Raw genomic sequence first — 12,960 nt, 5'->3', positions numbered from 1 at the left:
TATTTGTACTAGTATTTCGCATGCAGATAGATAGATAGATAGATAGATAGATAGATAGATAGATAGATAGATAGATAGATAGATAGATAGATAGATAGATAGATAGATAGATAGATAGATAGATAGATAGATAGATAGATAGATAGATAGATAGATAGATAGATAGATAGATAGAACCTTATTCATCCCCAAAGGGAAATTCAACCGTCCAGCAGCTCATCAAAACATAAATATCAACCACACTTCCATTCAGACAATAAAAGCACATTCATAATATTAAAATAAACATATAAGGTTTTCATGTAAAGTGCAAACTAAAATATAGTCCAGTTGTGGCAGAGGTGAGTGTGTGAAACTGAGTTCAGGACGAGTTAAACAGTCTTATTGCTGCGGGGACGCAAGGATCTCCTGAACCGCTCGTTCTGCAGCGCAGTGAGAGGAGCCGACCGCTGCAGCTGCTCCTGCTCCTCTGTGGCTCCAGGAGGCTGTGGAGAGGGTGTCTGCTATTGTCCATTATAGCACTCAGTTTGTTCAGTGTTCCCCTCTCCATCACAGATCTTAGCGGGTCCAGACTCCTGCCCAACACTGAGCCCGCTTTTTTGACCAGTTTGTTCAGTCGCCTGGTGTTTTTGATTGCAAGGCTGCCCCCCAACACAAAGCAGCAAAAAAGAATGCGCTGGCCACCATCGTGTGGTAGAACATAGCCATCATCTCCACACACACATCAAAAGACCTCAGTGTCTGTATGACATAAGCTAATGAAATGTCAAATGTTAAGAGGCTGTGCGCATTTACGCACAAGGCACAGCACCAGTAACTTCATTAACACCGGATCGGGATCAGATCAGGATCTAATGGTAATTCATGTTCTTTGTTTTGCTACACACACCTACAGGTCAGCTGTTAAACACACACATTCTAGATGTATATGTTTATATGGTGGAATTGTTTGTACCCAGTGCGCAAAAAGACGTCTAAACAACGTCTTTTTAAGGTCTTAGTTGGACGTCCCAGCAGGGTACAGGAATGTAACGCCAGATGACGTCTTTTTTTTACGTTCTTTTGACGTCGGGTATCAACGTCACCAGGACCTCCAGATAAGGGCCAATTCTAGTCCAAAACAGGTCATTAGAGACGTCTTCCTAACGTCTTTTTCAACATTGGAATGGACGTCTTATTTTTTACGTTCTTTTGACGTCGGGTATCAACGTCACCAGGACCTCCAAAACAGGTCATTAGGGACGTCTTCCTAACGTCTTTTTCGACATTGGAATGGACCTCTCCCCCTCCTTAAAGCAGCCCCTTATGTATGGATGAATCCTGAACTCCATCCTGTTACTTTTATTTTTAAATCCGATAAGTCCACAACCCCACTTGATCTGATTGTCTACAATCATGTCTGAATGTAGATTTCACCCTTAATATCATTCAGTATCACACAGGCTTGAATGATATTGAAGAGAAACAGAGACAGAGCGGGAGTGAGGAGTGAATTTGCGTGCAGTTTAATACACGCTTCTGAAAGACGGTATTTGCTCCACTATTTTTGCGTGTGGCAAATAGCGCTGGCCTTTGTGAATTAGGCGCTTTTTGCAATGAGGCTTATTTGCATAGAAAGGGGGCAATTTTGCGCCGAATGTATGAATATTACCTAATTTGCATGCATGCAAATGGCACCGGCGCAGACTGCCACTATTTGCTTGGCAGCGCAGTTTGTGGAGCAATTCCCCCTTTGCGGGTGCTTTGTGAATTAGACGCTCTCTTTTTGTCTCATTTGCACCGGTTTAGCGGCCGCAAAAGCTTTTGTGGATTTACCCCAAAGTGTCATGGAAAAAAATCTGACATTATATGGTTTGTAAAAAAAGGCCAACAGCTGGAAGGAACAGGATGAGAAGAGGGGGATATAAAACACGTAAATGCAGATGAAAGGGTCACATCTCTTTTGTAATGTATACCTTCCTCTAACAGGACTAGCATTCACATGTCGGGTGCAGGTATCTGTATTTTACTCTGTGCAATTAATAAAAATTGCCACAACAAAATCCAGAGAGCCACAAAGATGATGAGCCACAAAACAACACGATGGAGAGTCCAGCACACTGATGTCCTTCTGTCTTCATACCTGAGAGTTTCCAGTCTCCAACGGGTATCCTTCAGTCCAGCAGACAGAAGCTTCACTGCTGACTCTCCTGGATGGTTGCAGCTCAGATCCAGCTCTCTCAGGTGGGAGGGGTTGGAGCTCAGAGCTGAGACCAGCGAAGCACAGCCTTTCTCTGAGATCAGACAGTCTGAGAGCCTGCAGACACACAACACAACACACATGCAGAGACTCTGAGAGAACTGCTCTGAGACTAAAGCTGACTCTGTCCTCGTGTTCACCTGATGATGGCGCTGAAGGAAAAGTCAGAGGATCAGCAGAAACACATCAACAATCCTTCAATATCAACCACAGTTGTAACTTGGTGGATTCTGACCTGAGATACTCCAGGTGACAGTGTGGACTCTCCAGTCCAGGACACAGATCCTTCAGTCCTGAATCTTGCAGGTTGTTGTGACTCAGGTCCAGTTCTGTCAGACTGGAGGACTGAGAGCTGAGAACTGAGGACAGAAGTGGACAGATGTCCTCTGAGAGGTTACAACCACTCAACCTGCAGAGGAGATTAAAGAGAAATGATGGGGTTATTTAGGAAAGTTTGTGTATAACATTTCATGTACAAGACAACTCAAAGTGCTTAACATAAAAACATTTTAAAAAATGACTTGAAAATGTAAGAATTTAAAAGCAGTAATTAAAGACAGACAGACATAAGTTAATAAAAAGGTTTTCAACTTGACTTAAAGCAGCATTATGTAACTTTTCCACCTTAATATCATATTTCCAGAGTCATTGTGATGGTACATAAACTTACAACAGGTTTAATGACACCTCTGTCATGGTCTGAGGGGTCTGTATCGCCTTCACTGGCACTATGTAACTTTGAGGTGCATGGTAGAAACCCTGCCACACTAAAAAAACTACACATTTTTACGGCTTTGACTGCTTTACGGCATACGTCACTTCCCCCTCCTTCCCGATTCGTAGTCGAGACGGAAATGGGCGGGGCTTGAAGCGCAGAGCTCAGCAGAAGCTGGTAACCCGTTGCTGTGTTGTGGCTGCAGCAGCTCCACATAACAGACGTGGGGAAAAGATCGCTAATGGTTTAACTTTTCACCACTTTCCTGCTTGGAGGCAGAACCACGGAGGCCGAGTATCTGAGATAACACAGAGTCGTCGGCTCGGTTGGATCGCGGCTGTAACAACCAAACATAACCTTCCATAACCTTGCACAAACAAACACTCACACAGACCGGGGTCAGATCGTTCACACGGGTTTTATTCCCCACTTCTCCAGCTAAACGCAGTTGCTGGCCAGCTTTCTGCGGTGCGATTAACCCCAATCTTCAGATAAAACTATTTTGTTGAGGAAAAAATATTAACTCTATTTGTAGCTGCAGAGGAAAAAAATAATCTCACGAAGAAAACAAAAATATTGCTCATTATGCCTCGGAGCCTCTTCAGCATAATATAGCAGTAAAAAAAAAGATTAAAAAAGTAAGAGTAATACAAAACATGTACTGTATGTTATACTAATTTATTGAAACACATGGCGAGTCAAACATTTACCAAAGCAGCTGCGAAACACTCCTAAACAAGGTAGCCTAAGACGTGGGTTGTGCAGAACTGCGGCAGTAAATCCTCATCGGAGCTCCACTCTTTGATAGGGATTTCATATGAACCCAAACCGTTAATAATCATTATTCTCTCCATATACCGCTCCCTGGCTTCCTTGTTTAAGGTATCCCGGTAAATTCCAGTTCCTTTCCAGCAGTTTAACATCTTTTTTTTGCGTTCCGTCTGTTCACTTGGTGAAACAGAAAAGTAGTTTTGAAAGTCTGTCCCGTCTTCATTCGCTATCAAAACAAATGCACGCGACGGGGACAGGAGTTTTCCGGCAGTACGCGCTAGTGCTCATGGGAAACATAGTGTTATTTCTGGTAAAGCACTACCGCTTTTGTCCAAAAGAGCCGCCAAACTCAACAAAAACTGAAAGTTACATTGTGCTGCTTTAAGGCTATAGAGAGTTTCAGCATCCCTGATGCATTCTAAGAGTTTGTTCCACAGGTGAGGAGCAAAAGCTGAACGCTGACTCATCATGTTTGGTTCTAACTCTGGGTACAGATAGTAGGCGTGTCCCTGACGGCCTGAGGGTTCTGGTTGGCTCATCATGGACCAGGAGATCAGATATGTATTTTGATCCGAAATCATTCAGAGATTCATAAACCAGCAGCAGGATTTAACATCTATTCTAGGACGGACAGGAAACAAGTGTAAAGACCTTAGAACTGGAGGTGTATGTTCCACGCTCGTCCACATGTTCTTTAGGTCCACAATGACCATAATGTGTTATTGAAGTTAAGCTGCTAGGGTTTTGAATCAGCTACTATTGCATGTGTAAGAGTTATTTGTCTGATAGGAAAGGCACTGTTTACTTTAATGGTAGCGATTCCAAGCTGAGAGCCGTGAGGTTCCCCAAGGGAGTTATTTGGGTCTGCTTTTATTTTCAATATTCATCAATGATTTACTGTTTATTCTAAATCATGCCACCATTGCAATGTATGCTGACATCTCGACAGTTTATACATCGGCAAAAGCGCCTGCTGAATTAACTGAGATTTAAAGGGTGGAATTAAAATTAACATAAAAATGGATGATAAGAAACAAATGAGGTCTGAATAAGGTGAAGAGAAAGTGTACTGTTTTAGGTTCAAAACATTTATTAAGAAATGACTCTGTGCTATGCTTAACTATGGGTGATGTTTGATAGAGCAAGTAACAGAAGTGAAGGTATTAGGGGATGTTGTAGAGAGTCAAATGTCCTGGAATAAACAAGTTGACCAATGATCGGTTGGGTGCGACGGCGGGGTGGAGTCATTCTCCGGTGGCTATGCCTTATGTCGTCAGTATGAATGGAGGAATGCTGGACCATTTCCCCCTCTGCCATTGTCAATATGATACCCTGACCGGTTTTTATTGGATTTTATTGGATTAGCCACATTCACTCAACACCAGGGGCGGGAGAGGGGCCTACACCACCCGCGTTCCCTCGCTGGCCTGGGATAGGTGGGTCGCGATGCCCGGGCCTGGCGGGGCTCGCCGCGCAGCCTGAGGGGCCTTCTGGTGGTGCTGGACCCCCCCGGGGAGGGGGAAACAGGGAGTGAATGAGTGTCTTTGTCGGGCAATGCGGTATGGAAGGGTCCTACGATTGAGGATTTGGGCCTCCATCTACAGGACAATATTATTATGGGCATGCCAAGTAGTGGCATGTCCATATTGCAATCGTCCAGAATGGCCCAAAGGGCAATGTTGCTAGCATTTTGCTACAAACTACAAGCTAAAGTCGCAAAAGTCCCACGTCACACCAGCGGGTGTACAGCATGACCCCGCTCTGATGTGGGAAAAAGAAATCCGCAAAAAATAAAACACGCCCGAAAAAATGAGGATAAACATGAAAATGAAGGCGATATAATGGTATACAGAAAAAGTTTCCCTTTTCTTCCTTATTATTATTCCGCACTTTTTTTCGTCCGTTAATACGGCCTGAACCGCAACATGCAACCATGCATGCCATACAACGTTGGATGCTTTTCCATCGTGCCTCGATGGGCATTACTTTTCTCAGTAATAGGGGTTACCGTGGCAACGCTAGTTGCCAAAAAGCAAAAAAAAAGGCGAAAATTCGGACGCTTATTGCTCGGCCGAACTTTATCGTAGAAACATCGTTCAAACTTTCAATCACTCGGCCCGATTGGCACTAACGCACCGTAAAACCTCATTTTGCCAATTATTACAGTTTTTGCGATATTGACCTTTCATTTATTTATTTTTTTGCCGTTTGACTTTGGACGCTTGTTGCTAGGCAACAGGTTATCGTAGAGACATCGTACAAATGTTTTCCGACTCGGCACGCTGTGGACGTAAACATATTCAAATTTCATGAAGCTGTGATTTAAGGAAATTTTTTGTCAAAATCCATGCCAAATGGCCCCATTCATTCGGATGGGGTTTTTTACCATGGTGAAAAAAAAACCTATCCTTATTTGATATTTAATGGTTTGCATTAATGGGCGTGGTAAAATGGCTCAACAGCGCCCCCTTGAAAACTTTGTGCCTCAAGCCCCACAATGCGGTTTGTCGTACATGCACGAAAATCGGTACACACCTGTATCATGGCACAACTTAAAGAAAAGTCTCTGGGCGTCATGTCGAGAAACCGAACAGGAAGTCCGCCATTTTGAATTAATCGCGTCATTTTGGCAAAATTTATGCCTTCCTTCGGCAGTTAATACGGCCCGAACCGTAACGTTCCCCCAAGTGTGTTATACATCAAAATATGCGTCTCCATCCTGCGACTACGCGCATTACTTTTCTCTTTCAAAAGCGTTACCGTGGCGACGCTAGACGCCAAAAAGTGCGCCCACCCTTCATCTGATCGGTTCAGATAGAAAAAACTTTGCGCCTCAAGCCCCACAATACGGTTTGACGTACATGAACGAAAATCGGTACACACCTGTATCATGTCGCAACTTAAAGAAAAGTCTCTTGGCGCCATGGCCGAAACCGAACAGGAAGTCGGCCATTTTGAACATTCTGAATTAATCGCGTAATTTTGGAGCAATATATGCCATTCCTTCGAGAATTAATACGGCCCGAACCGTATCATGAACCCAGATGTGTTATACATCAACATGTGCGTCTCCATCCTGCGACTACGCGCATTACTTTTCTCTTTCAAAAGTGTTACCGTGGCGACGCTAGACGCCAAAAGGCGCGGCCCCCCTTCATCTGATTGGTCCATTATTGATAGTTCCCCAAAAGTCACCAAATTTTGCATGCAAGGCAGGCCTGGCGATAAATTTGATATTTCATGGTTTGCATTAATGGGCGTGGCAAAATGGCTCAACAGCGCCCCCCGGAAAACTTTGTGCCTCAAGCCCCACAATACGGTTTGACGTACATGCATGAAAATCGGTACACACCTGTATCATGTCGCAACTTAAAGAAAAGTCTCTTGGAGCCATGGCCGAAACCGAACAGGAAGTCGGCCATTTTGAAATCTGATTGGTCCATATTTGATAGTTCTCCAAAAGTCACCAAATTTTGCATGCAAGACAGACTTGGCGATAAATTTGATATTTCATGGTTTGCATTAATGGGCGTGGCCTAACGGCTCAACAGCGCCCCCTATAATACTTTTATCTGCCATAACTTTTGAATGGTTTGACATAGGAAGTTGTGGGTGGTGTCATGGGACTCTGTAATGAGTCCTTAAGCTTCGTTGGCCTTAATTAGCCCCGCCCCTTCTTCTGATTGGTTGTCCCGATTTTCTGCTATAACTTTTTAATGGTTTGACATAGGAAGTCGTGGGTGGTGTCATGGGACTCTGTAATGAGTCCTTAATCTTTGTTGGCCTTAATTAGCCCCGCCCCTTCTTCTGATTGGTTGTCCCGATTTTCTGCTATAACTTTGGAATGGTTTGACATAGAGAGTCGTGGCTGGTGTCATCAGACTCTGTATGGAGTCCTTGACCTTCATTGGCCTGAATTTGCCTTGCCCCTTCTTCTGATTGGTTGTTCCTTTTTTCTGCTATAACTTTTGAATGGTTTGACATAGAGAGTCGTGGGTGGTGTCATTTCTGATATGCTTATGGGGGCGGTGGCCGTGAGTGCGAGGGCCCGTTCATCGCTGCTTGCAGCTTTAATTATTATTATTATTTTTCTTCTGACAAAGTGATGGCCTTTTTGCCCCCCTTAACATGCCCAAAAAGTCACCAAATTTTGCACCCAAGTCAGGCCTTGCGAAAAATTTGATATTTCATGGTTTGCATTAATGGGCGTGGTAAAATGGCTCAACAGCGCCCCCTTGAAATCTTTGTGCCTCAAGCCCCACGATACGGTTTGACGTACATGCACGAAAATCGGTAAACACCTGTATCATGGCACAACTTAAAGAAAAGTCTCTTGGAGCCATGGCCGAAACCGAACAGGATGTCGGCCATTTTGAATAAATCGTGTCACTTTGGCGCAATTCATGCCATTCCTTCGGCAGTTAATTCAGCCCCAACCGTAACGTGCACCCAGGTGTGTTATACATCAAAATGTGCGTCTCCATCCTCCGACCCCACGCATTACTTTTCTCTTTCGAAAGCATTACCGTGGCGATGCTAGACGCCAAAAAGCGCGCCCACCCTTCATCTGGTTGGTTCAGACAGAAAAAACTTTGCGCCTCAAGCCCCATAATACGGTTTGACGTACATGAACGAAAATTGGTACACTCCTGTATCATGTCGCAACTAAAAGAAAAGTCTCTTGGCGCCATGGCCGAAACCGAACAGGAAGTCGGCCATTTTGAACATTCTGAATTAATTGCGTAATTTTGGAGCAATATATGCCATTCCTTCGAGAGTTAATTCAGCCCGAACCGTATCGTGAACCCAGATGTGTTATACATCAAAATGTGCGTCTCTATCCTGCGACTACACGCATTACTTTTCTCTTTCAAAAGTGTTACCGTGGCGACGCTAGACGCCAACAAGCGCACCCCCCCTTCATCTGATTGGCCCATATTTGATAGTTCCCCAAAAGGCACCAAATTTGGCATGCAAGCCAGGCCTGGCGATAAATTTGATATTTCATGGTTTGCATTAATGGGCGTGGCAAAATGGCTCAACAGCGCCCCCCGGAAAACTTTGTGCCTCAAGCCCCACAATACGGTTTGACGTACATGCACGAAAATCGCTACACACCTGTATCATGGCACAACTTAAAGAAAAGTCTCTTGGAGCCATGGCCGAAACCGAACAGGATGTCGGCCATTTTGAATAAATAGTGTCATTTTGGCGAAATTTATGCCATTCCTTCGGCAGTTAATTCAGCCCGAACCGTAACGTGCACCCAGGTGTGGTATACATCAAAATGTGCGTCTACATCCTGCGACACCGCGCATTACTTTTCTCTTTCAAAAGTGTTTCCGTGGCGACGCTAGACGCCAAAAGGCGCGCCCCCCCTTCATGTGATTGGTCCATATTTGATAGTTCTCCAAAAGTCACCAAATTTTGCATGCAAGCCAGACTTGGCGATACATTTGATATTTCATGTTTTGCATAAATGGGCGTGGCCTAACGGCTCAACAGCGCCCCCTAGAATACTTTTATCTGCCATAACTTTTGAATGGTTTGACATAGAGAGTTGTGGGTGGTGTCATGGGATTCTGTAATGAGTCCTTAAGCTTCGTTGGCCTTAATTAGCCCCGCCCCTTCTTCTGATTGGTTGTCCCGATTTTCTTCTATAACTTTGGAATGGTTTGACATAGAGAGTCGTGGGTGGTGTCATCAGATTCTTTATGGAGTCCTTGACCTTCATTGGCCTGAATTAGCCCCGCCCCTTCTTCTGATTGGTTGTCCCTTTTTTCTGCTATAACTTTTTAAGGGTTTGACATAGAGAGTCGTGGGTGCTGTCATTTCTGATATGCTTATGGGGGGCGGTGGACGTGAGTGCGAGGGCCCGTTCATCGCTGCTTGCAGCTTTAATTATTCTTATTATTTTTCTGACGAAAGGAGGGCCTTTTTGCCCCCCTAAACGTGCCCAAAAAGTCACCAAATTTTGCACCCAAGCCAGGCCTGGCGAAAAATTTGATATTTAATGGTTTGCATTAATGGGCGTGGCAAAATGGCTCAACAGCGCCCCTTTGAAAACTTTGTGCCTCAAGCCCCACGATACGGTTTGACGTACATGCACGAAAATCAGTACATGCCTGTATCATGACGTAACTTAAAGAAAAGTCTCTTGGCGTCATGCCCGAAACCGAACAGGATGTCGGCCATTTTGAATTAGTCGTGTCATTTTGGCGAAATTTATGCCATTCCTTCGGCAGTTAATACGGCCCGAACCGTAACAAGCACCCAGGTGTGTTATACATCAAAATGTGCGTCTCCATCCTCTGACACCACGCATTACTTTTCTCTCTCAAAAGCGTTACTGTGGCGACGCTAGACGCCAAAAAGCGCGCCCACCCTTCATCTGATTGGTTCAGACAGAAAAAACTTTGCGCCTCAAGCCCCATAATACGGTTTGACGTACATGAACGAAAGTCGGTACACACCTGTATCATGTTGCAACTTACAGAAAAGTCTCTTGGCACCATGGTCGTAACCGAACAGGAAGTCGGCCATTTTGAACATTCTGAATGAATCACGTAATTTTGGAGCAATATATGCCATTCCTTCGAGAATTAATACGGCCCGAACCGTATCATGAACCCAGATGTGTTATACATCAAAATGTGCATCTCTATCCTGCGACTACGCGCATTACTTTTCTCTTTCAAAAGTGTTACCGTGGCGACGCTAGACGCCAACAAGCGTGCCCCCCCTTCATCTGATTGGTCCATATTTGATAGTTCCCCAAAAGGCACCAAATTTGGCATGCAAGCAGGGCCTGGCGATAAATTTGATATTTCATGGTTTGCATTAATGGGCGTGGCAAAATGGCTGAACAGCGCCCCCCGGAAAACTTTGTGCCTCAAGCCCAGCCCCCGGGTCTGGCACTCAGAAGGCGCGCCGATTTTTTCCAGTGGCCAACCGCGGTACTGCAACCAAAAATCCCATGCGGCCCAGAAAGCTTTTTTCCCATAGACCGCAATAGTAAAAGAGAAGCCTCTAAAACTGTTCACAGGACACCTCCAGCTGTAATCCCCGGCAATTACTAATCTTTGTATTCTATATTTTTAAGTCATGGACTTTATATCCGTCAAAAATGTTTTATAACGGCCAGAAAAGTAAAAGAAAAGTCTCTTTCTGGGCGTGACGTCACGGCTGACGTCACAGCCGTGTCCGTGCATTCCACGGATGTTTTATATTAATATATATTATATAATTATATTATATTAATACATTAATAATATATGTAATGCTATACATGTAATAATATACATTAATTAAGATATTATATTAATACATATTATATTAATACTCGCGTCATTGCCCCGGGGCATGATGGGAGGCCCCAGAGCATCATGGGAGGTGACTCAACTGCGCATGCTCTATGAGCCCGTGTATGCGGAAGTAAACCCGGAAGTCAGAGATTTTTTCGGCTTATGCGCTGGCTGAGCAGAAGGCATTGAAATGAATGGGCGGCCATTTTTAGTCTCCGATCCAGTTTCTATAATACATCCATGCTCAAGCCCCACGATACGGTTTGACGTACATGCACGAAAATCGCTACACACGTGTATCATGGCACAACTTAAAGAAAAGTCTCTTGGAGCCATGGCCGAAACCGAACAGGAAGTCGGCCATTTTGAATTAATTGTGTAATTTTGGCTAAATTTATGCCATTCCTTCGGCAATTAATACGGCCCGAACCGTAACGTGCACCCAGGAGTGTTATACATCAAAATGTGTGTCTCCATGCTGCGACACCACGCATTACTTTTCTCTTTCAAAAGTGTTACCATGGCGACGCTAGACGCCAAAAGGCGCGCCCCCCCTTCATCTGATTGGTCCATATTTGATAGTCACCAAATTTTGCATGCAAGCCAGGCCTGGCGATACATTTGATATTTCATGGTTTGCATTAATGGGCGTGGCCTAACGGCTCAACAGCGCCCCCTAGAATACTTTTCTCTGCCATAACTTTTGAATGGTTTGACATAGGAAGTCGTGGGTGGTGTCATGGGACTCTGTAATGAGTTCTTAAGCTTCGTTGGCCTTAATTAGCCCCGCCCCTTCTTCTGATTGGTTGTCCCGATTTTCTGCTATAACATTGGAATGGTTTGACATAGAGAGTCGTGGGTGGTGTCATCAGATTCTGTATGGAGTCCTTGACCTTCATTGGCCTGAATTAGCCCCGCCCCTTCTTCTGATTGGTTGTCCCTTTTTTCTGCTATAACTTTTGAATGGTTTGACATAGGAAGTCGTGGGTGGTGTCATTTCTGATATGCTTATGGGGGCGGTGGCCATGAGTGCGAGGGCCCGTTCATCGCTGCTTGCAGCTTTAATTATTATTATTTTTCTGACAAAAGGAAGGCCTTTTTGCCCCCCTAAACGTGCCCAAAAAGACACCAAATTTTGCATGCAAGTCAGGCCTGGCGAAAAATTTGATATTTAATGGTTTGCATTAATGGGCGTGGCAAAATAGCTCAACAGCGCCCCCTTGAAAACTTTGTGCCTCAAGCCCCACAATGCGATTTGTCGTACATGCACGAAAATCGGTACACACCTGTATCATGGTGCAACTTAAAGAAAAGTCTCTGGGCGTCATGTCGAGAAACCAAACAGGAAGTCGGCCATTTTGAATTAATCGTGTCATTTTGACGAAATGTATGCCTTCCTTCGGCAGTTAATACGGCCCGAACCGTAACGTGCACCCAGGTGTGTTATACATCAAAATGTGCGTCTCCATCCTCTGACACCACGCATTACTTTTCTCTTTCAAAAGCGTAACCGTGGCGACGCTAGACGCCAAAAAGCGCGCCCACCCTTCATCTGATCGGTTCAAACAGAAAAATCTTTGAGCCTCAAGCCCCATAATACGGTTTGATGTACATGAACGAAAATCGGTACACACCTGTATCATGTCGCAACTTAAAGAAAAGTCTCTTGGCGACATGGCCGAATCCGAACAGGAAGTCGGCCATTTTGAACATTCTGAATTAATCGCGTAATTTTGGAGCAATATATGCCATTCCTTCGAGAATTAATACGGCCCGAACCGTATCATGAACCCAGATGTGTTATACATCAAAATGTGCGTCTCCATCCTGCGACTACGCGCATTACTTTTCTCTTTCAAAAGTGTTAACGTGGCGACGCTAGACGCCAACAAGCGCACCCCCCCTTCATCTGATTGGTCCATATTTGATAG

General features: G+C 44.5%; 1 protein-coding gene across 1 annotated transcript in view; it reads right to left on the bottom strand.

Moving 5' to 3' along the window:
* LOC133420876 (NACHT, LRR and PYD domains-containing protein 12-like) overlaps nucleotides 1–12,960 on the bottom strand; it is a 29,439-nt gene that overhangs the window by 3,312 nt on the left and 13,167 nt on the right. The window contains exons 8-9 of the mRNA XM_061710756.1: nucleotides 2,475–2,648; nucleotides 2,123–2,296 (exon numbers count right to left, since the gene is read on the bottom strand). Of these exons, the coding sequence (XP_061566740.1) occupies nucleotides 2,123–2,296; nucleotides 2,475–2,648 (348 nt within the window). The remainder of the gene's footprint in view (nucleotides 1–2,122; nucleotides 2,297–2,474; nucleotides 2,649–12,960) is intronic.

Source organism: Cololabis saira, chromosome 20 (assembly GCF_033807715.1).
Source record: "Cololabis saira isolate AMF1-May2022 chromosome 20, fColSai1.1, whole genome shotgun sequence".
In the NCBI taxonomy this organism is placed as follows: domain Eukaryota; kingdom Metazoa; phylum Chordata; class Actinopteri; order Beloniformes; family Belonidae; genus Cololabis; species Cololabis saira.
The sequence above is the reverse complement of the archived record's forward strand: the minus strand, read 5'-3'. Positions and strand labels throughout refer to the sequence as shown.